The following is a 25,110-nucleotide window of genomic DNA, read 5'->3' as shown; positions in this document are numbered from 1 at the left end:
TAGAGACATTTCTGTGCTCTATTATCTTCAGCATGTAATAAATATACAATAAAATTAATATTGATGTAATATAATAATAATTGCATATAATAATAAGGACAAGTAGATTCAGAGTCTAGCTCTTTATAACGTCTTTCACAGTTTTTATATCATCGGGTAGACATAACGTCTTTCACAGTTTTTATATCATCGGGTAGACAGGTGCTGAGGAGGTCTCGATCGAATTTTTTTATTTACTATTAACTCCTGTATAAACTTATTTCGTTTGATTTCTTCTGATACTAGTACATGACCTTTCTCGGCAGTTAATTCCCATTCTCTAGTATGATAATCTTTTGCTTCGACATTATCATCCAAAATAAATGCAGCCATCCAGCCCAGCTGCATAAAATCGGTGGTAACGTCAGGCTCTTTCAATTGAATACGAGAGAATACAGGGTTAAAAAGATTGTACATACAACTATGTAGTCCATGTCCTGAGAAATACTTGTCTCTCGATTTGCTTGTTAAAGTGCAACAACGATCAAAATCGATAAAGCATGGCTTAAATTGTCCATCAAAACATATGTTTTCCAATCTCACGTCATTATGAGAAATATTCATCCGGCGCAATTTCAGTAATTCGTCAGCTATTTTTGCAAGTAGTTCTTTTAAACATTTTTTTGCATCAATTCGTTTTAAAGGACCGTACGGAAAATACGTATAAACATAGCATTCGAGTTCAGGGTCAACATTTAACATGAATCTCTGCATTGAAAGAGCTTTGAATTCTACATTATGGATCAAATCCTTAATACGAGTGGCTTCAGAATCGCAATATAAAACTTTGATAACATTTTCTTTGTTTGTCACAACAATGTGTGTAGCAGAAGACATTTGCTCATAACCAACTCCAAAAGCATTTAAATCGGTGGGGGATAATGTCATCATATTTTCCTCTGGCCTTTCAAGTGCTGGGTGGTCACATTGTTTTAGAGCGACTTCCTTTAGCCTTTTCAAACCATCTTCCAAGTTCGGAAAACGTTTTAAATTCGTGAAAATGTAGAAGTTATCCCACTTTACTTCAATTTCAATTATACATTGCTGGACTTTACGCTTCGGAAAACAAAACACAGATAGTGTGGTTATGGATGAATCTACATATCTTAACATCCTTAAAAAGTCTTTTGCAACAAAGGTTGCTTTTCGTTCCGTGTCTTTCATTGGCGAAGATTGTACTTCGACGAATGTTATGGTTATATCTTTTTTTTTTGAATACACTATCACGTCCGGCCTTGAGGTCATGGACACACACACATGTGTTAAGTGTCTCATGTGTTTTATTTCACGGTTAGCTTCAGTTTCAATACCGGGAAAGGCTTCGGCTTCTATATCCATATCTCCGAGAAAAGATTTAATGCACTTGGAAGCAAGTTCTTCACTTGTAACGTTTTTTTGATAGCCAACACTAAGGTACGTAGCAATTTCTTCTAGAGTGTATCTTGGTGTGTCTACTCCTCTTTGTTCAGACGTATCAGCTACCGTGAATAAATTAAACTCTGACACAGAAACCACACGTGACACAGTGCTTGAGGATGGCAACACTACAGGCAATGTTGTGGATGTTGTTTTGCTCCGTTTTAGAGGGTATCCAGAGCCAGAGGCACTCATCAGAGCTGTAGAGAAGATGTACCATGCAGTGTAAACTTATATTTAACGTGTACAGATTTACATGCTGAGAGGCCCCGTTCCGTAAAAACGCATGTCATTGTGAAAAATTGAAACTAGCTAACTATAGCAACGCTATTAGCCCGTGCATCAAGAAAGTTTTTTAACATTGCTTGAGGCTTGTAGAAACTCTCGGTTTCAGTCTTCTTTCTGTTAATATAGCCTAGCTTGCTCAGCACTATTCTAAATCAGTTATAGGCCTCGTCCAACAGTCACTATGGAGTTTTGAGACCCTCAGGCCCTTAGTAGCACCCTCGCTGCCTTCAGGTCTCAAAACCCCATAGAGACCTTGGGCCGTTTACACAAACACAGTTAGGTATGGCGCAATATCAGTGCCAAAATTAGAGTGCACACGGTATTTGTATCTGGGGGTACTCTTTTTGTCAACTGGTATAGAAAATAAATATTCAGGGGTACACTTTGTAGTGTAGACTATCAAAAAGAAAGACTTGGGGGTGCTCTTATCAGTTTAAGGTACACAAATAATTTGTTTGAGGCTGGCCTGAGTGCCTATACTCTTCCATATTATTATGACCTAGTACCATATTTTCCATACCTGAACTAAAAAGAGTACCCCAAATAATTTTTGAAGGTCAAAGTTCACGTACTTTAACCTCTAGTAGAGGCTCTACTTAGGGGTGTGGCATGTTCCTTAATATAGAGTGAAAAAATTACGTAAGTCCGAAGTGTCCCGGTAATTCAGGCGAATACGGTAGCAAGTAAAACTAAGCTAGACCACGCCCATTTTCTTCTATACTAGCTGTAAAACATAAGCGCCACCATAATTTAGCGCCAGCTGGGCTGAAAGTAATTTTTTGTGTTCTAAAAGACGACGCATCACTCAGATAATTTTTCTGGCGCTGTAATTACATCAATTTACGGTAATTGTATTGACTAATTTACTAGTAAGATCATAGATTGAAAAGGAAGGGGATTGGAAACGAAAATGTTTGCGTGAAACACTCCGCGTTAAAACTACAAAGGGATTATTTTATACTCAGCATGCTCATTACCTGTGCATGCTCATTACCTGTCTTGGCTGCCATACAATGTGCTGTACATAGAAATGGTGAAATTGATCACTTCTAATAGCTCTAAACGGTCGACTAAGCAACGCAACCACTAAACAAATAAATGCTATAGAAGAAGGAATAGCCCTTACTATGAAGCCGTGAGCGGTCAAGGCCAAGTTTGAAGGACTATACTGCAAACGTTTATGAACAGTAAAGCTTATCCATGGCATGAAACCATTCTATATAGCATTTCCACGCAACGCCCATCACGTTGCGCAATTAAAACGCATGGTGCCGTACATGCCTGTTGATCCCTCTAGAGTAACCTCCCAGCCTCTGAGTGATCGCTAGTGGATAGGAGAGCTAGAAACAGTTGAAATACAACCAGAGTACGGTCAAAACAAAAATAATCGCGATCGCGAAATCAAAACGCGGAGTGTTTCAACTATTTACACAGGGAGGCCTGGTCGTTTCCAATCCCCTTCCTTTTCAATCTATGGTAACAAGAGTTTATGATAGAGAGAGTATCGAACATAGGCATACTGTACATCAGATGTATGCGGAGAGTAACGTAACATGACTTCCTGTCACAAGCTTGGAATTTGCACACTGACCGAAGTGAAATAATCTTTACATCACCCACACTTGGATGGGTTGATAGATTACATCACCCACGCTTGGATTGGTCAGTGTGCACATTCCAAGCTTGTGACAGATACAGGAAGTCACGTTACTCTCTGCATACATCTGATACACAGTATGCCTACGTTCGATACTCTCTCTAGTATGCCTACGTTGATACTCTCTCTATCATAAACTCTTGATGGTAAGATATCTTAATCACCCAAATTTGGGTGATGTATGGTAAGCTGTGTGGTTCAAAAATAGAAAGCACAAAACGTACTGTTATTATGCCTAAAAACGTACGTGTTTTGGCTATAAACGTACGTGTTTTCTATAATCGTACGTGTTTCATTATACTATTACGTCTTCCTGCAACGTAAGGTGTTTTATTATAAACGTACGTGTCAGGTTATAGCCTCGAATCCAGGCTGAATAAAGGTCGAATAAAATATATTTTAATCTGGTCTCGAGGCTAGGTTATAGGTTATATCTGAAACACCTAGCTAGTGACAGAGTAGCCTCGATTCAAGGCTGCCTAGAATCGAGGCTAGTGACAGAGACTTCCACAAAAAGCAAATTGCGTAAAATGAAACACGTACGTTCATATTGAAACACGTACTTTTATAATAAAACACCTTACGGTATAGAAGTATATATAATGAAACACGTACATTTATAGAAAACACGTACGTTTTTAGCCAAAACACGTAGGTTTTTAAGCATAATAACAGCACGTTTTGTGCTTTCTATTTTTGAACCACACGGCTTGCCATGCGGATGCGCAAACAGTCGATACTGAGGCTAATTTTCCTACTGCTCTTTATAAGAAAAAAACAAACCTGCTTTGTTGAGAGGTAAAGGTAGAGTGAGACGATAGAGCTGGGCTGAGACGGTAGAGCTGGGATGAGACGGTAGAACTGGGCTGAGACGGTAGAGCTGGGCTGAGACGGTAGAGCTGGCACAGGGAGTGTGTGCAAAAGATCCCTCGAAGAAGACAGCGAGTTACTGAGTTATAGCGACTTTTTATACTCCTAAAATGCTCTAGTTCCGGTCATAAATACTGCAATCCGATTGGCTAAATGAATATGGGCAGTTCTATCTCTGATTTTTCTCATTACGTCAGGGTCAAAACCAGGTGTTAATTGTCTGCCACTTGCACTCTTACGTATACCGTATATCTTCTAATTTATCGGACATAATATGGCGCGCCGTGTGTTTCAATAACAATGTCTGCATATACATAGGCGTGTCCTGGTGTGAATATACCGACATAGCATGCACGTGCAATGATCACCTTATGCAGTGATCATGTTAGCCTCGATCCCAGGCCGAGTTTTCGCTTTTATAACGGTTAGGCGAACAACTGGTTGTTCGCCTAACCGTTATAAAAGCGAAAACTCGGCCTGGGATCGAGGCTATGATCATGTCTGCACATGCAACCATTAGTCTCTGCACATGCAGTGATCATGTCTGCACATGCAACCATTAGTCTCTGCACATGCAGTGATCATGTCTGCACATGCAACCATTAATCTCTGCACATGCAGTGATCATGTCTGCACATGCAACCATTAATCTCTGCACATGCAGTGATCATGTCTGCACATGCAGTGATCATGTCTGCACATGCAGTGATTAATCTCTGCACATGCAGTACAGTACAGGTGTACCTGAGTCCCATTGAGAAACATATACTTTGACCTGATGCAGCAGCTCTATTTAAAGCACGTGTATCAAAGATGTATTAAAAATTAATGATGGATATAATAGATGATATGGACATGGATGAAGACGAATCTGCCATTGAAGTACTCGGCTGGAACACATTTTGCATGTGCAGACATGATCACTGCATGTGCAGAGACTAATGGTTGCATGTGCAGACATGATCACTGCATGTGCAGAGATTAATGGTTGCATGTGCAGACATCATCACTGCATGTGCAGAGACTAATGGTTGCATGTGCAGACATAATCACTGCATGTGCAGAGATAGCCTCGATTCCAGGCCGATTTTAATCGGCCTTGAATCGAGGCTAGTGCAGAGACTAATGGTTGCATGTGCAGACATGATCACTGCATAAGGCGATCATTGCACGTGCATGCTATGTCGGTATATTCACACCAGGACACGCCTATGTATATGCAGACATTTTATTGAAACACACGGCGCGCCATAATATGCCCCATAGAGCGGTTGCATCGACGTCATCGCATTACGTCATAAAAAGTTTTTGGAGGACAACCTCCCGAAAATTTACATGGCGGCTGCACAGAACTCTCAGTTTAGCTTTACTCTCTTAGCAGAGAAAGCGAATTAAGCAACGTTAATAGCTATAGACGATCAAAGGACCCCTACCTGAACTGCTGCAGAGGAAATGAGTTTGATGTAAGCTCTCATGCTTATAAATTATCATATGAATCAGGAGTGCATCATATCATAATTATGGATAGATCTATGTCAATTTCTTTTAGATCTAGTCAGCAGCAGCTTTATATGAAGTACATACACAGTACATCTAAATGATCATAATGGCAGGGGAGCATATAGCATACTTTTGTTCCGATTACCTTCTGATGTATGCACACACAACACATACAGGGTGTGCTCCTCCTCTCGATGATATGGTACAAAGATTTGGATGCTTGCTTCTGTCATCTTCTAAGCTCAATAATTAACAGTGTTGTTTTTTGTTGTCTTTTTTGTCAATCTTGAGTCAACCAACATTCATTATTGCTCAACCTATTAAAATTACTATTAATGTTTCAGAGACCAGAGACGATGTCGGTAAAGGTATATACACTGAGCACATAATTAATACATGTACTGACACATGATAATCAATGTCAATTTTATCTTGACTTTTGTCTCCATCATTCTCTGTGTGGGAGAAATTATGTAATCATGAGCACTCAAAGGAGGTACTGTATAATTATACGAGATGACGTGCGCCTGTGTAATTAACAAGGCAACGTAACTTAGGAAAATGATGTGCACTAGCTATAAAGTAGTAGTACAGTGGAACCTCTGTGAACAAACCACCTCTGAATAAATGCCAGTTGCTATATAACGGCCAGGCACCCAGGTCCCAAATGTGTACAAAACAACCTCTCAACAAAGGCCACCTCTGTATAAAGGCCAAAACATTGTTCCCCAAAGGTGTCCGTTATAGAGGGGTTCCACTGTATATTACCACTCAAATACATTTGCGATAAAATTACATTACATTGCATGCCATACGTTCAATTGACTGATGACACATGTGCATGTCCTATCTCCTCCATAGTCAGCGCCTTGCACAGCACACATAATTTAGTTCAGACATAATAATAATCATAGCTTTAGAATTAACCACGAACGAATGATGAACAAGCAAAGGTCACAGCTAGCTTGAACTCAACTGTGTTTTATACTTAAGACAAAAAAATACTTGAGATAGAAAAATACTTGAGATATGTATATATAGCTAAGTGTAGCAGGTAAATAATGGCCCCCGCACCACTCTATCAAAGGAAACTGTTACATGTACACTTATTTTTTCACCTCAAACTGAGTGTGCAGTGAGCTCGAGCATAGTTTTACACAAACTTCCCAAAAATATTATGGTGGCGCTTAAGTGCACAGCTATTATAGTGTTGAGTGCAATCTTTTAGTATATAGTATGCAGTGGATCTACTGTACGGTTTGATTTTTTGTCTCTGTATTTTACAGCAGCTCTACGGTACGAATCAAATGCATGTGCATAATAAAAGAAAAGCCTACTGCCTTGCATCTTTTAATTACAGCAACCGTTGGAGGACTTAAATAATGGAATTCAGTCAGAGTTGGCGCTGTAATTACAGCATAGTAACACAAAGAGCACTTACATTAATTTAATACTGTGGTGATCGTGTCCCACACAATCCTCCCAGCCAGCAATGATCGATCGATGCCTGACGCATGATGATCAGGGCACTCCTACCTTCACTTGAACATAATTATGGTAGCCATCTTCACACAGAGCTCAGCTTGTTCAGCTAGTACACTGTCAAGAAACAAGCAAAGGAAAACCTGAACATTTTGTACTGAGATATAAATGTGTGAGAATAAAGTGAGAATAAAGCTAGTGAATTTCAGTGGATTTCCTTAGCTTGTACATTATGATGCATGCAAGTTTCTCACCTCAGCCTTCTCTGTAAGCTAAGGTAGACTTACAGTTACAATACTAGAGCACTCTGTATCCTGGATCATAGTTATACTGTGCCAAATGGTGTCGAGTTCTTCGTGTACTTTTACATTGTTTACACCTGTGTTTTTGGAGGTTGTCCTCCAAAAACTTTTGTGCGTGGGTGGATGACGCGCGATGCAACCGCTCTATATGCAGCAAAGGTCAAGAACCCAGAACAAATCCTTCATTAAACGTGACCCTATTGACCCTGGCGTTCCTCCTCTGGTACCTTCCTCTCACACCCACTCACCCTCCCCCCCCACACACATACACACACGTGCAGATCCCAGTGACAAAGCGGGAAGCTGGTCGACCACTCTCGTGCCAGAGGCTAATGGCTGATCAGCTAATGCAGCATGTGAGCATCTCCTGGCTACTGTGGATTGGTTCTGGACTGCTAATTCATGCTCTTGTCTATTGGAGACAATATCTGCCAAGTTTCACCAGAGATGTGTACAAGTATGGTAAGCTGAGGAGTGAGAGTGACTGGAGCTGGATGATCCCTAGTGTGCCCAAGACTCAAGGAGGTCAGTCAGGGTCAATATATACAGTGTATCAGTCTATCTCTTGTAACTGTTGCTACCACTGTCATATATATAGTACAGAATGTCCTTCCTCTCACACCCACTCACCCTCCCCCCCCCCCCACACACACACACACACACACGTGCAGATTTCAGTGACAAAGCGGGGAAGCTGGTCGACCACTCTCGTGCCAGAGGCTAATGGCTGATCAGCTAATGCAGCATGTGAGCATCTCCTGGCTACTGTGGATTGGTTCTACACCGCTTTGGGACCAACAGCACTGCTGCATTTGAATTCAGGTACAGTAATATTCAGTCTAGTACACTTACAATTAATACTTGATCAAGGTATGTACAAGTACTACTGTGTAATTGTTGACTTGTTAATTCTTGTTTAGGAGTCTCTATTGAATGTCAGCCTTGATCAATGTTTCATTGCAGACTCACCCCTTGCTGGCCTGATTGTAGCCACTCTGTTGTTCCTCTGGGCCTACACACATCAGTACCGATGTCACGTCATCCCTGCACAACTCAGAGCAGTCAACAACAAGCCACAGTACGGCGGCTGTCACTGCCAAGCAGACTCACGTTTGCTATAGACACAAGTTTGAGGACTATCCAAACAACAGACAAATTGTTATGACCATTTGTTTATTAGTTGCTAATATAATTTATGCTATGTACATGCAGTACTGTATGGTATCATTCATATTCTCCAATCAATAATCTATCAAATTAATGATCGAAAAAATTAATTTTGAATTTGCAGTAAATAATAATTGACGCTTCTTATGCTATTATTTGTACATGCAGTACATGGTACATTGAATTAGTATGACATCATTTATTGTTCAAGCAATAAACCTTCAAATTAATGATCGAAAAAATTTTGGACAATAGTTCAGTAATTTGCTAGCTATACAGTTTTGTCCACTTTTCTCCTAGTGAGTGTTCTGGTTTTGTCTATTCGTGCCTTGTGTATCTGGAAGGAGGGCGTGACCCACTGCCCACACGAGCACTGATCACCTGACCAGTTGAATGACCTCAGACGAGCCAAGCACTAGAGACACAGAATCAGCCGCATGTGTGTGTGTGTGTGTGTGTGTGTGTGTGTGTGTGCGAATGTATAGTAAATTCTACGAGCTAATTCTAGAAAATAACGCTATAGCCTTTGTAAAATTGGATTTTGACTAATCACAAGACTAGTACATGTATCTAAGCACACCATTGGAAAGGTAATTCTGAGAGCTCTTGAATGCATCAATTAGTTTGAAATTGGACAATCAGAACACAAATTACGAGCTTTCAAGATACGTATCTATTTTTAGCTAATGCACAAGTAGCAGCCTCACCTTCCCCTCCACTTTGCCCAGTAGAGAGCTTTCCATCCACTGTACTGGCTCGATGAACCATGAACTACACACATCATGAGTGGGCCCCTGCTCGTTATAATCCACCGCTGATTGAGTGGGTGGAGTTTGCCCTTGCTTTGTCTCTTATATCATTTGACAGCAGCCTCTCCTTTACCCACCTCGTGAGGGAGGACACTCTCGTCAGTGAACAGGAGACGCCTGTGTGTGTGTGTGGGGGGGGGGGGGGGGGGGTTAGTGATGGAGGTGTACAAGTTTGGAAACCATCTCCAGACAAATACAGTAGCTACTTAATTCATGGTGTGTGGTGTGTGTGTGGGTGTGAGGGGGTGTATAATTATAAACAACTACAACTGTGCTGACTAGACGGGATTATTGGCTACTACTGTACATGGTGTCTAGTGTGTGTTTCAGTGAACCTTTAGTGAAGCTGTCAGCGACTGGTTTGTTCTTTGCTGCCTTCCCGGAAGAGTCTGGATCCGCTAGTGGTGACAGTGACAGTGCTCATATTCACCAGGTCTGTGTTCTTCACCAGCAACTACACAGAGAGAGAACATCACATGACACATTCACACAGCCAGGCTACCATAACCTCATTCAAAAGAAGGTACTCTCTATAAAAGAGCTGCCCCCTCCCACCTACAATTTGTAGTTGTCAAAAAAATGTCATAAAAATATGTTTTGAAGTAGCATGGCCGCTATACTGTGTATGTATTGTACCCACTCACTGCCTCTTGGACGACTCTATTGAGGGTGGTGGTGTTAGCGCTGGCGAGGGAGAGGGGGAAGAGGTGGGCCTCAGTCGTGAACACAAAGTCATCCATGTTCAGGGGACTGTCCCCCTCGTCAGCAAACAACAGGAACAGATACTTGAACGTCTCAGCCAGTACGAATTAAGGAGTCCATTCTGTACAGTATCGAAGATTGCCAATGAAATGATATCGTACTACTAGAATATTAAACCCTTTGTGAATGAGCCTATTAAGACTTTGCGATCTAACCTTTGCACTCTGGCAAGGATTGTGATGCCATACAAGTACCGATTATTGCGAGATCTACATGGGAACTAAATTCTAACTATTAGTATATAATGGTTCCCCTGACTTACCTGTCCTCGTGAGCGTTGGTCCTGAGGTCCTTGATGGCAGCGAAGCCAAACCTCACTCTGGCGTACTTGTTCAAGTTGTTCACCACTGATCGACCCACGTCCAGGTAGTATGGATCTCCAGTCGCCTGCAGTAGCAACACAACATAATCGTTCATTAACTACTTAGCCATCAAAATAATAGAGATAGTAGAGTAGAGCAGTAGCATCACACGCTAGGAGTTGATTACAGTACTTACAGAAATATTCCAATTACTGAGATGCTTTCTTCGAAACAACAGAAAGTGATATATACATGTGCAGGTAACGCATAGAGTAAACACACACCCCCACACATACACACATACACCCACCCCCCACACACACACCCACCCCCCCACACACACACACCACACACACATGACGGTGTACCTTGTAGAGGAAGTAAGTGCTCTCAATGAACTCAGGCCTGAGAGGGTGGTTTCCCCAGTGGACCTGAAGTCATGAGTGAATGCCTCGGGTAGGAAGTTGTGTCTCTCCATCACATGATAAAGCATGTCGTGAATGTGGATAGCTGTGTCTACATCACCCCACAGAACCTGGAGATAGATACAACATAACCCGGTTAGGTATAGTACAGTATATTAAAAAAAATGTATACTGCAGACTACACAGTGACTCCAATAGACCCTCCGGACGGCCTAAGAAGTATTTTTCTATGTCAAACCGTTCTAGAGAGGTTCATTATAGGCGAAACAGAAAAGTACGGCACGAAAAACAATTTTTGATCTTAGCCTACCATCTTGTGGTACCTTTATCAAAGAGCTACAAATAAATTCTAATATGGACACAAGCTAAAGGGAGCTAGTGGTTTCTCTTAGTCAGTGCATGTGTGTGTGTGTGTGTGTGTGTGTGTGTGTGTGTGTGTGTGTGTGTGTGTGTGTACCTGCAGACCAGGCCAGAACGCCAGAAGTGAGTCCATGAAAGATCTAGTCATTCGATGAGGTGAATTCATGCTCACCTCCACTAGCATGGGCCCATTCGTGATGTATCTCTTGATGGCATCATAATGCTGTAGGGGAGGGGGTAAAGAAAGAAAATGAAGTTGCTGACCTTGCATGAACATATTAAAGCTCTGTACTGTATACACAGTTTCCGTTAACTCCTTTACCTCACAATTTTAACTCTAACAGTAAGCTAGCCTCTACACAGGCTCTCCTTTTTCTGTTCTTTATCACAATCGTTCAATAAGATAAAATACTGTATTATTCGTTCAATGAGATAAAATACGGTATTAATTGGAGGAATAAAGAAAGAAATAGACGTAAAGTTAGGAAAAAGGAGAGCCTGTATCGGGAAGTCGCGTGAGGGTAGAAGGGTGGTAGAAGGGTGAAAATGAGCGTGGGCATACTGAGCTAGAGATGTTGGACTGCCCACGCAGAGGTCTACGACTAGTAAAACTTTGCCTGCAGCAAGCTGGACATGGACTTGGAACTGGAAGTTTGCAAGCACTATAGCTAGCTATACCTTAGGCTTAGCTAGATGATCTACTAGTCTAGATTGTGTGTTTGGATTCTATCACTATTACTTTTTCTTGTGTATTTCTACATGCTATAGTAGAATAGCTTAGTCATCATTATCATATAGCAGGTAGCTACTGCCACCAGAGCTGGCCACGCTGGTTCTCTGATCTGACTTGCAGCACAGCTTGGTGGTTGTCTCAGTGCAGTACAGTACAGTCTTACTCCGAATGCGTGGGAGAATACCTACGTCACGATTGTGGGCTACATATCGCCCACGTTCATAAAAATCCTTGTGGATCACGCGATTTCCCAAACCAGGCCTTACTTTTTCTTAACTGTACGCCCATTTCTTTCTTTGCTGCCTCACTATGTCTTTCTTATGTTTATGGATGAACATGACAACAGCAAGAAAAAGTAAGGCCTGGGAACGAGGCTAACAGTAAGCACCAAGTGTTTCAATAACCCCTCACTCGCTCACCTTCCCAAACCTCTGCAGATACTTCCTGTCCCCAAACAGGATGTAAGACTTGAGACAGTACTCGTAGTATGAGTCAATCCCCGCCCCCACACCGCTATCCACTCTCGTCCACTCAGCACTGTGTACGTTGATGACTGAGCCAACCAGATTGTGCCCTCGGTGTCTACTACGCCAGATTGCCTCCATTGCTTGGTGGGCTTTCACCTCAAACTGAGGATCACCTAATGGGAGAGAGAGAGAGCTTGACCATTACACAATGTATTTATCATTTAGGCTCAAATGTAACCAACAATCTAAGCCTAGACAACTCTTAGAGTTACAAAATGCATTTGGTAATGTACACACGCACGCACGCACGCACGCACGCACGCACGCACGCACGCACACACACACACACACACACACTCACTGCACCTGTTAGTCTACTGAGGGCAGCAAACTCAAAGATCATGGACCCAGCACATGCCGTGCACGTTGTCTTCTCCATGTTAGGGTAGCCCATACCGTGGCGAAGGTTGATCTGAGGAGAGGCACAATATAATACAGCACATGTAACGGTTGTATTATCTACCAGTTTCAATTTTAGTACAGAATGGACTGTATTTTCTGTTGGCAAGTTTGCACAGTACAGTGGATTGCAGTGCACTTGCAACAGAGATTTGCCTATAATAAAGCACTTTCTACATATGTACAGGTTGTATTATCCACATGACATACTGTACACTTAGGACTAAGACCAGTTTCAAATTTGGTATAAAATGTTGAACTGTATTCTCTATTGGCTATTATTCAGAGTACAGAGCAGTCACCTTGGATAGGGGAGACCTGTAGTGGTGTTGAAAGCAGGCAGTAATCTGTTCCCCACTTCCACTGACATTCTGAGCAGCCTCCCATCATACCAAGCCAACTGATGGTAGCCCTTCTCTTTGAGAGCCAGGGCAGCAAAGTGACCTCCCAGTAAACCACCTAGCACACGTATGTTGGTCTCAAACACTGATACCACCAAGTCACTGTCGAAGCTAATGTCTGTCATGACTTTTTGTACAGCCGAGGAAAACTCATCAACCGAACCAATTACCTGAGGGGACAAACACATGTACATTGGTGAGGGGGAGATTGCTCCTGCCCCTTTAATAGTAACAGACTACCATGTACAGTACAGTTAGAGTACAGCTTCCTCTCCTATAGTGTATTGTACTGATTCAGATATAGGGGAAGGAAGTCAAGGTAAGAGAGGAGCCTCTGATGGAAGCATCTATATTAACTATTCAATACAGGAAACCATCTCCAGACAAATACAGTAGCTACTTAATTCCTCCTAGCCTGCTTGTAACTCAGCACAAACTCATACTGCAAGGAAAAAATGGGGGATAGTGACAAACTCAGTACATGGTAGTGATTCGTGCATGCATGTCAGACCTCCCCTGCCCTTCACTACCATGACCTCCCCTGCCCTTCACTACCATAACCTACCCTGCCCTTCACTACCATGACCTCCCCTGCCCTTCACTACCATGACCTACCCTGCCCTTCACTACCATGACCTACCCTGCCCTTCACTACCATGACCTCCCCTACCCTTCACTACCATGACCTACCTCTTTGGTGAAGGGGATGAGGATTGATAGTAGTATTTCCCCCGGCTTAATGGATGTCTTCTTGTAGCCAGTGAAGAAGCTGGGGTCCATCACTATCACCCCGGTTACTGTCTGTAGAGATCAGAGGAGATCTTTGCTAGTGCAATAGGTTAGTTTAGAAAGGGTTTTCTATATACCTATACGTATAACAAGAAAATTTGGCAGGTATGATATCTGGCGAATGAGCCATTTAAACCGACTTAGCGGTTTTTTAATTTAACATCCGTGGCAATACAGCAATGACATTGTGTCCACAGGAAAACTTTAATTTGGCGGTCTTCGGTTCAAATTTCCCAAATTTTGGTAACATCACTACCTTTGGTTGCTATGGTTAGCTTCACTCCGGCCGCTAACAGAGTTGGATTGAGGTCTGAGATTGGACTAGCGTTGCAGATATTTCCCCCAATACCCTGAGGGGACACAGTTACAGGATACAGAGTACCTTAGAGCCGGTTATTTTCTTATGTAGGAAATTTTCGTTTTTCGAGCATTAATACAAAAATTATAAACTGCAAAATTATTATGTGCAATAGGTTCTACGTCACTATTCTCAGCTGTACAAATATTTAGAATCCGAAATATGTAATTGGGTAGTTCATACGAAAATGTTCACCAACGAATATTACCCGCTATACGATATTAGGGAGGGGTACTGACCGACACATTCCTGATCTGTTGTCCTGCAAACCACCGCAGCATCTCCAGGAGAGCAGAGAATGTCCTCGTTTTGTTCTCTGTATAATATAATCTAAACACACCATTGGAAAGGTAATTCTGATCAGTTTTGAAATTGGACAATCTGAACACAAATTACGTTAGCACAGATAGAATGCATGTGTGCGGACGTTAGCATTAATTAGTAGAACGTCACAAAAATGCCACTTCATATAATCAAACCTGGTAGAGACTCCACTAGATGCTTGAGCTGTTCCTCCAGTCGGGTGAGTGTCACAGATGCTCCCACTGTCAGTCCCTCGTCAGTGACCGCCATCTTGTTGAGCTCAGGCACTTGAGAGCAGCTGATGAGAGTATCGTAGAAGGCCCCCTTAAATTTTACCTCCACGCCTGTGTGTATGTGTAGGGCAGTGGGTATGCGGCAGAAACAGGAGAATACACACAAACACAGCATGAGCTACTGCATATCAAATCATTGTCATTACTGTAGTCTGTAGCAAGTATATAAAGTATACAGTAGGAATCAAATATCGCATAGTAAGAACGTTATTATAATACGCTTGCTAATACAGTACCTCACAGTCTCCTTGACAACCACTCACCTATCTCCGTGTTTCCAATGACCAACTTGCTCTGAGGGAACCTTGCTCTCAACACCAGCAACTGGTCCAGGGTCAAAGGTCGATACCATGACACCCTCGGCCCCTTGATAGCCAATGGGATGAGAGGCTCCGTCCTGAGTGCTGGGGGAAAGGTGGGTTCCTGGGTGGGGTCAAGGGGTCGGAATTTGGAGGCATCAAAGAGGATAGAAGGACCTTTGATAGTCTTAATTCCATCAGAGCTTTTGACGTCCATACAGCATTTGGTAGCACCGCCACAGCAGCCAGTCTGTGGGGGGCATTGTGTGTGTGGGGTCAGTATGTGGGGGGGTATGGTGTGTAGGGGGGGTCACAGGTGAAGCTCACCTGTGAGAAGGTTTTGAATCCCTCTAGGATGGGCCTGTACCCAGTACACCTGCACAGATTGCCTGAGGGGACACACACACACACTAGAGATACAGAGGTGACTTTGTACACATACGTACCTTCGAATGCTCCCTCAATCTGCTTCTCTGAGGGGGCGTGGCTGTTCCTGAGGAGAGTGTACATGGACATGACAAAACCGGGGGTGCAGAAGCCACACTGTGACCCATGGGCACGCGCTATAGCTATACGCTCCTGCATGGGAGAAGAGGGGGAACATGTTGTGAGATATCGTAGTTGGAAGTAATAATTTCATCTGATATCTATGAGGAAAAGTGAGAAGTCTTTGAAAAGAATCAAAAGACTGCAAAACTGTTAGCAGGAAGGAATTAAGCGAATGCAAACTGACTTTGTATCGTATATGATCACCTGAACAGGATGAAGGAGATCGCGGGAGCTACCAATCCCCTCCAATGTGGTGACCGCCATACCATCCACAGAACAGAGGGGGGCAAGACAAGCGTTGACGGCAGTATGTGTAACCACGCCCTCTTGATACCAGGAGAGCATCACCGTACAGGCACCACACCCACCCTCTCCACACCCAAGCTTAGTATCTGTTAGGCGGACTAGAGGGACGGGGCGCTAAGGAAAGTACTCGTGCAATATACTCAATATACGCATACGCGGGTAATTTTGTTGGTACACATTTTTGTATAACTACATTTTACCCATTTTTAATAAATATTCGTACAGCTCAGGATAGTGACGTTGAATCTATTGTATGCGGTAGAATAATTTCGTAGTTTTAATTTTCGTATGATGCTCCTCAATACGAAATATACAATACAACATTTTGCATGAAAAAGGTTTACGAGGATACGCTGCGTTCTTAGGAAGTACAATAGAGTGGTCTCCGAGTCCGGGCTCTCCACAACAACCTGCACACACGGTGTATATATAATTATCATAATTAAAAATTAATTTAATGTGTATCCAGGATGCAATGCAGTTTAGCTAGCAGTATACTGGCATGCATACTTCACACTTTTCCTCCATTCACATAGAAGGAAATGCTTTCTTTGGCTCCCTCTAACTCAGCCATGATGCTCGCGATGGTTCATGTAATTAATATTAGGGAAGTGGGTAAAGAGATCTCCATGCATCCTTAGCCCCTCCTCCTTTTCAGTGCATAAGAGGCCTCATCTTCAGTGCGGCCTTGGATCTAGGCTAAAAGATTCCCTTCCTCCTACGTTTTTGACTTGTTGCAGTTCACCCATGTGGCCGGGAAACTACTTTCCTGTAGTCTTTCATTGTGATAGTCGACAGCCCTCCTGTAGTCTTTCATTAGATCACAGCCTTTCCTGTAGTCTTTCATTAGATCACAGCCTTTCCTGTAGTCTTTCATTAGATCACAGCCCTCCTGTAGTCTTTCATTGTGATAGTCAACAAGAGCCCTTCCTGTAGTCTTTCATTAGATCACAGCCCTCTGGCCTGTAGTCTTTCATTGTGATAGTCAACAGCCCCGGCTACAGTGGTAGTTTTTTTTTATGTTTTTTTTTTTATAATGTAAAATACACTAGCACAGTGCAGTTCGCAACATTCCTTATAATTATAAAACAATTGACAAAAGCATCTTTTCTAAAGATAATATATAACGGCCACAAAAAATGTTACCCTCACTAGCACGAGTGTTACTTTTCGTCGTCAGTTGGTCTCGTTGGTGAAGTATCTAGAGTGAAGTGTGTATCTCTGTCCTTCTTTGCTGCCTTCTCTTCGCTGAGCACGGACCTAAATACACTCTCATCGATTGTCTTGTCAATAGAGGCAGTGAGTTGCTCCAGTGTCTGCTCTGTGGAGGGTGGGTCGTGGGGGGTCCCCTCTTCACCATCAGCGGACTTCAAAGGACTGTTTGATGTCATGTGACCAAATATTCCAACAGCCTGCGATCACAGAACAAGAAGCAATAATCATTATCATAAATGCACTCTATGAACAAAATTATTGGACGTTCCTAACACAGTTATGGACAATGCAAGATAGCTCTGAAAACAGGCCTGATTTAGAAAAAACATCCACTAATATGCGGTGTTTTTACACACAGCACACATCACACACAGCACACCTGTGAGACCATTGAGCTGATGTCACCAGTCTTTTCTGGCAGGATGAGAGTGTTGGTGGTCCTGGCCAGTTGGGAGAAAGCTGCCACATACTGTTCTGCCACTGCCAGTGAGGCTGCCTTATCGCCATTCTACAAGAAAAAACAGCAGCTGGTACAGATAAGCTATATTTAAAATTGCAGCGAATATATTAAAACAAGTAGACAGCTACCTGTCTTCCAATGGCTGCCCCCAGTGTGTTGAGAGCCTGAGCTCGGGCCTGAGCCTTGGCAAGAATGGCGACGGCCGGACACTCTTTCACCGGCTCGCTCCCCACCAGATTGTAGCCGTACGTCACTGGGTTTTTAAAGTTGGGAAATTGTAGTATGTTCAGTAGGGCACTTAATTTACAAATTTACATGTACACAATGGTAGTATTTCGAACTTGTGCCCGAAAAAAGGATTACGAATTAAACAAGTTTAAAGCCGTGCTCTACCCTATACGAGGGAGAGGGTCAGCTCTAGAGGACAAGGGTCACACGCTAATGATGCTAGGTAACCAGTACATCCGTACACATTGCAGCTTAACCATTTTAGTGTGTGGACATTGAGTACTCGTAAGAAGCTCACCTCCTACAATAGTCCAAATCAGTGTGTGGTCCAACATAGGAATGAGTGTGTGCATGGGAAGAGACAAACACGATAATGTACGTACCAACTAATGAACTTAGGTGTATATTCTACAAATATTAAAACTACAACCTAATAACTTTTGTGTGGGCCTCGGCTAATACCAAGTTGGCAATATGGAAAGAGACAAAGACAATTTACGAGTTCCTAGTAACCATTAAAATGAGTGTGCACGTGCAAACACAACTTACACACTGTTGATCCAGAGAGGGAGAGTCCACAGGGCAAACACGTGGGAAGATAGTAAATGAATGATTACGAGGTTGAATGTGATCATATTAAATATTTCCCTATACAGTAGAACCTCGATTATCCGGACACCTTGGTTCCAGAAGCAGGCCGGATAAGTGAATATGCCGGATAAACGAATAGATAAACCACGCCTTGATCCACCCACTTTATTGATAAACAGCAGTGCCACATGGTTGTCTGCGCATGCGCAGAAGATAAGCAGGTATGTCTCCATGGTAACAGCTGCAACGCGCATGTGCGTTTGAGGGACACGCCCATTTTCTGATCTGATAACGAGAAAACTGCCAAGCCGGATAATCGAGGTTCCGGATAATGGAGGGCCGGATAATCGAGGTTCTACTGTATAACACTATGGCACTGCACACACACAAGAGTAATAATGGGTAAGTAGAAACATCACAGAATATGCAACAGACACTAAATACTCTGACAACACACACCAACTTACAGTCTGTTGTTTCAGAGGGTCAGTCAAAGGTGAGGTGGAGATGCATGAAATGGAAGGAAGAGAACATTAGTGCAGTGATACAGTACACTGGTGATTGCATGACACAGGGGAGGGGAAACAATTGTGGACAGCCAAACATGCAGACTGAAACACTTGATTAACCATGCATACTTTCAAGTACTACTACGAGTAGATTTACTTGGGAATAGTATCACATTTAGTTATCTGTATGTGCTCTTCTTTACACTGTCTACCTCCTAACAACAAGTGCTCAGAGCACAAGCATGTCAGTTTGGTAGAATGTGATTGCACACAACGTACCTTAATGTCCCACAGTTGTCCATCCAGAGAGAGTGGTACATGTGGAGAGAACAACAACATGAGATAAAACACCTCACACTGACAGGGTAGAGTGTAGGCACTATACTGTGATGAATGAATGATGCCAAGTGTGTTTATGGGTGGTCAACAAGTACATCTAGGCACTAGGAGAATGCACTGATCATTGAGTATCTATCTATCATGTGAATATCATACCCTATCATAATCAGTGAGCCCATCCTCCATCAATTGTGGGGAACTAGCAGCATTCAGTGTTGTAGATTCAGCCATTTCAAGAGAAGGTCTGGAAAGCCCTTATATTTCTTTGTGGGTGGCTAGAGACATGAGGGGGTGGGGCTTGTAGCAACACCCACACATTGTTCAATAAAGAAAGGGTTCAAAGGACACATAATTATTGTTCCAAATAGAGCACAGAACATACATAAAGCAAGTACGTATCAGAAGAAGAAGCACTGAAGAAAGAAGAGCTCAGGAACAATGGCCCACCTGACACTAATTGCCAGAGCCAGTGATGGACTACCTCTGTCCTCATCCATTGTCAATGAAGAGGTAGAGGAGCTACAGTAGATAATACAGTACAGTCTGCATTGGTCCCATCAGGACACTGTACTGTATGCAGCTCAGTGACATGAATAGTTGTCAAGTCATGATTCTGTAGACATATAAAGAGAACCTTGCTAGAATAATACGTGTGTAGTGTGTGCTATCTTTAACAGCTTGAATTAACTGAATTGTTGCATTCTCCCTCTGCAGTCTGGCCGGGATTATGCTGAATACCAACCCAAGGCCAAGCAGATATTCCGCAAGCTGTCGTCAGTCAGCCCCCCTCGATGCTCAATCGAGTGTGACCCGGATCGTATGGTGTTCCAGTAAGCACTCTCCTGTGAATGTCATTATTGCCTCGTGGTGTGTATGATGATTGGTGCTCTGTCATGGTATAAACTGATGCAATGGATGGCCTTTTGTTTGTGAGCATTTGCTTAACTTTACCATACACATTGTAAGTGGTGTGTGTTATACATAGGTCCCTCTATAGTGATTGTCTAACAAGGAACTACCAGTGTACATGTAGTCTAAGAATAGTTGGAACTTGGTTGGTTGGTGATATTATACTCCAGTTTAATGGTGGATGAGGGGCGGTGGCTTTGAGCTTGAAGCACACACACTAACATGGACCCCCCACACAGCTACATCCTTGAGGAGGGGATATGCTACCTCCCCCTGTGTGACCCCACCTATCCTGCCAAGCTGGCCTTTAACTACCTCGAGAATCTACACAAAGACTTCAGTGAGCAACATGGCAACGATGTACACAAGGCCAGTCGACCGTACCACTTCATTGAGTTTGGTACGTATTTATATCTGCCATCCATATTTTGTAGACTTAATTATAAGGTCATGCTTTTTCCTGTGTCAGCATTGGACATGCACAGCTGGGCAACACCAGCACTTGCAGTTTCTTGTGTGTGTACTGTTTCAATTCAGTGTTGCTACCACTGTTATATATAGTACAGAATGTCCTTCCTCTCACACCCACTCACCCCACACACACACACACACACACACGTACGTGCAGATCTCAGTGACAAAGCGGAGAAGCTGGTCGACCACTCTCGTGCCAGAGGATAATGGCTGATCAGCTAATGCAGCATGTGAGCATCTCCTGGCTACTGTGGATTGGTTCTGGACTCAAGGAGGTCAGTCAGGGTCAATATATACAGTGTATCAGTCTACCTCTAGTAGCGAGAACCCCCTAAAAGTCTAGCTTGTAACACCTAGCTAAGTACTGGATTGTGATTTACAATAGTGAGCTCCCTAGCTGAGACTGTCCTGACTTGTAGTTGTTGTAATTGCATTGTCCCAGTCTAAGGAGGTCTTTATTCCCCTCTGCAGGTGGTTCACCCACTTCTACGTGTGGGGGATGGTGTGGAACTACTCTGTATTCCTCTACTATACCAGCCACTGTCTACTGCACACACGACTACCGCTATTGGGACCAACAGCACTGCTGCATTTGAATTCAGGTATAGTCATATACCGTATAGCGGGTATTTTTCGGGGGACAAAATATTTGTTGTTCAGCAATATTGAGACATTTCGTGGGTAATATTTTCGTGGTTGGAGCAGGTAACGGTAGGCAAAGTCGCTTCATTCGTGGTTAGAGGTCCAACCACGAACACCACAAATATTTTGCCCCACGAAAATTACCCACCTCTGTACGGTATTCAGTCTAGTAATTGTACATACCTTGATTAAGTATTAATTGTAAGTGTACTACCAAGGGCGTATAAAAGAAGAGAGGGCATGCAACTCCACTATCAGTACACGTAGCTAGCAGAGTTCAAACGTGGGCGGAGGAATGTGTGCATTTGCATGAAGTGCTAAAAATAGAAATTTCTATTTTTAGCATTTCATGCACTGTCATGCACATTCATCCGCCCACGTTTGAACTCTGCTCATATAGGAGTTGCATGCCCTCTCTTCTTTTATACGCCCTTGGTACTACTGTGTAATTGTTGACTTGTGTGTGGGTTGTTAATTCTTGTTTAGGAGTCTCTATTTGAATGTCAGCCTTGATGAATGTTTCATTGCAGACTCACCCCTTGCTGGCCTGATTGTAGCCACTCTGTTGTTCCTCTGGGCCTACACACATCAGTACCGATGTCACGTCATCCTTGCACAACTCAGAGCAGCCAAGAACAAGCCACAGTACGGCGGCTGTCACTGCCAAGCAGACTCACGTTTGCTATAGACACAAGTTTGAGGACTATCCAAACAACAGACAAATTGTTATGACCATTTGTTTATTAGTTGATTTATGCTATGTACATGCAGTACTGTATGGTATCATTCATATTCTCCAATCAATAATCTATCAAATTAATGATCGAAAAAATTAATTTTGAATTTGCAGTGAATAATAATTGACGCTTCTTATGCTATTATTTGTACATGCAGTACATGGTACATTGAATTAGTATGACATCATTTATTGAATAAACCTTCAAATGATCGAAAAAATTAATATGAATTTGGACAATAATTCAGTAATTTGCCAGCTATACAGTTTTGTCCACTTTTCTCCTAGTGAGTGTTCTGGTTTCGTCCATTCGTGCCTTGTGTATCTGGAAGGAGGGCGTGACCCACTGCCCACACGAGCACTGATCACCTGACCAGTTGAATGACCCCAGACGAGCCGAGCACTAAAGACACAGAATCTGCCACGTGTGTGTGTGTGTGTGTGTGTGTGTGTGTGTGTGTGTGTGTGTATAATTATGAAGAATATATAGCAAATTCTACGAGCTAAACAGTTGAATTCTAGAAAATAACGCAAGGGTATATACATGTAGTCTTTGTTAAAATTGGATTTTAACTTATCACAAAATAGTACATGTATCTAAGCACAACACTGGAAAGGTAATTCTGAGAGCTCTTGAATGCATCAATTAGTTTGAAATTGGACAATCAGAACACAAATTACGAGCTTTCAAGATACGTATCTATTTTAGCTAATGCACAAGTAGCAGCCTCACCTTCCCCTCCACTTTGCCCAGTAGAGAGCTTTCCATCCACTGTACTGGCTCGATGAACCATGAACTACACACATCATGAGTGGGCCCCTGCTCGTTATAATCCACCGCTGATTGAGTGGGTGGAGTTTGCCCTTGCTTTGTCCTCTTATACCATTTGACAGCAGCCTCTCCTTTACCCACCTCGTGAGGGAGGACACTCTCGTCAGTGAACAAGAGACGCCTGTGTGTGTGTGTGTGTGCGTGTGTGCGTGTGTGAGGGGGGGGGGGGTTAGTGATGGAGGTGTACAAGTTTGGAAACCATCTCCAGACAAATACAGTAGCTACTTAATTCATGGTGTGTGGTGTGTGTGGATGTGAGGGGGTGGTGTGTGGATGTGAGGGGGTGTATAATTATAAACAACTACAACTGTGCTGACTAGACGGGATTATTGGCTACTACTGTACATGGTGTCTAGTGTGTGTTTCAGTGAACCTTTAGTGAAGCTGTCAGCGACTGGTTTGTTCTTTGCTGCCTTCCCGGAAGAGTCTGGTCCGCTAGTGGTGACAGTGACAGTGCTCATATTCACCAGGTCTGTGTTCTTCACCAGCAACTACACAGAGAGAGAACATCACATGACACACTCACACACAGCCAGGCTACCATAACCTCATTCAAAAGAAGGTACTCTCTATAAAAGAGCTGCCTTACCCCCCCCCCCCCCCCCCCTACAATGTGCAGCTGCACCTAAAAAATGCATACTGAAGTAGCATAGCCGCTACACTGTGTATGTATTGTACCCACTCACTGCCTCTTGGACGACTCTATTGAGGGTGGTGTTAGCACTGGCGAGGGAGAGGGGAAAAAGGTGGGCCTCAGTCGTGAACACAAAGTCATCCATGTTCAAGGGACTGTCCCCCTCGTCAGCAAACAACAAGAACAGATACTTGAACGTCTCAGCCCCAGTACGAAGGAGTCCATTCTATACAGTATCGAAGATTGCCAATGAAATGATATCGTACTACTAGAATATTAAACCCTTTGTGAATGAGTTTATTAAGACTTTACGATCTAACCTTTACATTCTGGTAAGGATTGTGATGTCATACAAGTACTGATATAGGTTTTTGCGAGATCTACATGGGGAACTAAATTCTAACTATTAGTAGATACACAGACACATGGTTCCCCTGACTTACCTGTCCTCGTGAGCGTTGGTCCTGAGGTCCTTGATGGCAGCGAAGCCACACCTCACTCTGGCGTACTTGTTCAAGTTGTTCACCACTGATCGACTGACGTCCAGGTAGTATGGATCTCCAGGCGCCTGCAGTAGCAACACAACATAATCGTTCATTAACTACTTAGCCATCAAAATAATACAGAGAGTAGAGTTAGAGCAGTAGCATCACAAGCTTTGGTCAATTACAGTACTTACAGAAATATTCCAATTACTGAGATGCTTTCTTCGAAACAACAGAAAGTGATATATACATGTACAGCTAATGCATAGAGTAAACACACTCCCCCACCCCCCCCCACACACACACACCCCACACATATACACACACCCACCCCCACACACACACACCTACCCCCAAATTAAAATTAACTGCAACTCTCCCCAATTTATCAGCTGCCATAACTTGAATTCCGTGGATCCAATTTCAACGATAATATTATTTTCTGAAAGCTTAGAAACACACCTTTCAAATAGCATCATCAAAATTCTTATTTGAACGATAAAAATATTTCCAATTAGGCGATACCATGAATAATAAATAGCCCATGGTCCAAGGCCGAAAAATGACAAATTATGGCCCCGACGAATTTTTGGATTGAAATACATCATTTGAAAGGAAATTTTCTAAGCTTTCCGAAAATCACAAAATTTTGGAGATTTGATCAACGGTACTAAAGTTAATAGCTGTTGAAATTAACTGCAACTCTCCCCCCCCCTCAAT

General features: G+C 42.8%; 3 protein-coding genes, 3 long non-coding RNA genes and 1 pseudogene across 15 annotated transcripts in view; 2 read left to right on the top strand and 5 right to left on the bottom strand.

The window, feature by feature from the left end:
- LOC135342222 (vesicle-trafficking protein SEC22b-like) overlaps positions 1-22,621 on the top strand; it is a 61,414-nt gene extending 38,793 nt beyond the window's left edge. Inside the window, exons 1-5 of one of the 4 annotated variants that reach the window (XM_064538921.1) lie at positions 20,046-20,188; positions 20,393-20,508; positions 20,827-20,987; positions 21,533-21,663; positions 22,234-22,621. In XM_064538921.1, coding sequence (XP_064394991.1) covers positions 20,117-20,188; positions 20,393-20,508; positions 20,827-20,987; positions 21,533-21,657 — 474 coding nt within the window. In that variant the 5' untranslated portion in view covers positions 20,046-20,116 and the 3' untranslated portion in view covers positions 21,658-21,663; positions 22,234-22,621. The other 3 variants (XM_064538922.1, XM_064538919.1, XM_064538920.1) reach the window with 3 other exon arrangements.
- Positions 1-25,110, bottom strand: part of LOC135342161 (ER degradation-enhancing alpha-mannosidase-like protein 3) — a 118,522-nt pseudogene that overhangs the window by 56,218 nt on the left and 37,194 nt on the right.
- On the bottom strand, positions 39-4,482 carry LOC135342238 (uncharacterized). The gene is made up of 2 exons (XR_010396805.1): positions 4,184-4,482; positions 39-1,655 (listed from the first exon to the last, which is right to left on the bottom strand). It is a non-coding gene; the product is annotated as an uncharacterized LOC135342238 (long non-coding RNA).
- LOC135342237 (uncharacterized) lies at positions 5,611-7,705 on the bottom strand. Its single transcript, XR_010396804.1, has 2 exons — positions 7,507-7,705; positions 5,611-7,369 (listed from the first exon to the last, which is right to left on the bottom strand). It is a non-coding gene; the product is annotated as an uncharacterized LOC135342237 (long non-coding RNA).
- LOC135342239 (uncharacterized) lies at positions 7,823-8,942 on the top strand. The gene is made up of 3 exons (XR_010396806.1): positions 7,823-8,079; positions 8,226-8,376; positions 8,518-8,942. It is a non-coding gene; the product is annotated as an uncharacterized LOC135342239 (long non-coding RNA).
- LOC135342190 (xanthine dehydrogenase/oxidase-like) lies at positions 9,511-17,087 on the bottom strand. 7 transcript variants are annotated; one of them, XM_064538872.1, is made up of 15 exons: positions 16,854-17,087; positions 16,689-16,746; positions 16,235-16,434; positions 15,928-16,060; positions 15,809-15,870; positions 15,446-15,731; positions 15,066-15,233; positions 14,826-14,902; positions 14,130-14,240; positions 11,477-11,602; positions 10,963-11,129; positions 10,555-10,679; positions 10,175-10,353; positions 9,866-9,984; positions 9,511-9,647 (listed from the first exon to the last, which is right to left on the bottom strand). In XM_064538872.1, the coding sequence occupies exons 1-12, from the start codon at positions 16,908-16,910 to the stop codon at positions 10,634-10,636; spliced, it is 1,491 nt and encodes a 496-aa protein (XP_064394942.1). In that variant the 5' UTR covers positions 16,911-17,087; the 3' UTR covers positions 9,511-9,647; positions 9,866-9,984; positions 10,175-10,353; positions 10,555-10,633. The 7 variants fall into 7 exon arrangements, with proteins under 7 accessions (XP_064394942.1, XP_064394945.1, XP_064394947.1 ...); XM_064538871.1 differs by lacking the exons at positions 9,511-9,647; positions 9,866-9,984; positions 10,175-10,353; ... (1 more) ...; positions 10,963-11,129; positions 11,477-11,602 and adding exons at positions 12,612-12,752; positions 12,946-13,051; positions 13,341-13,609; XM_064538875.1 differs by lacking the exons at positions 9,511-9,647; positions 9,866-9,984; positions 10,175-10,353; positions 10,963-11,129; positions 11,477-11,602 and adding an exon at positions 14,485-14,578 and having other exon boundaries at positions 10,570-10,679.
- On the bottom strand, positions 17,394-18,761 carry LOC135342221 (stomatin-like protein 2, mitochondrial). The gene is made up of 4 exons (XM_064538918.1): positions 18,538-18,761; positions 18,140-18,264; positions 17,931-18,059; positions 17,394-17,748 (listed from the first exon to the last, which is right to left on the bottom strand). Exons 1-4 carry the CDS (start codon positions 18,590-18,592, stop codon positions 17,500-17,502), a joined length of 558 nt encoding a protein of 185 aa, XP_064394988.1. The 5' UTR covers positions 18,593-18,761; the 3' UTR covers positions 17,394-17,499.

This window comes from Halichondria panicea, chromosome 10 (genome assembly GCF_963675165.1).
Source record: "Halichondria panicea chromosome 10, odHalPani1.1, whole genome shotgun sequence".
In the NCBI taxonomy this organism is placed as follows: domain Eukaryota; kingdom Metazoa; phylum Porifera; class Demospongiae; order Suberitida; family Halichondriidae; genus Halichondria; species Halichondria panicea.
The sequence above is the reverse complement of the archived record's forward strand: the minus strand, read 5'-3'. Positions and strand labels throughout refer to the sequence as shown.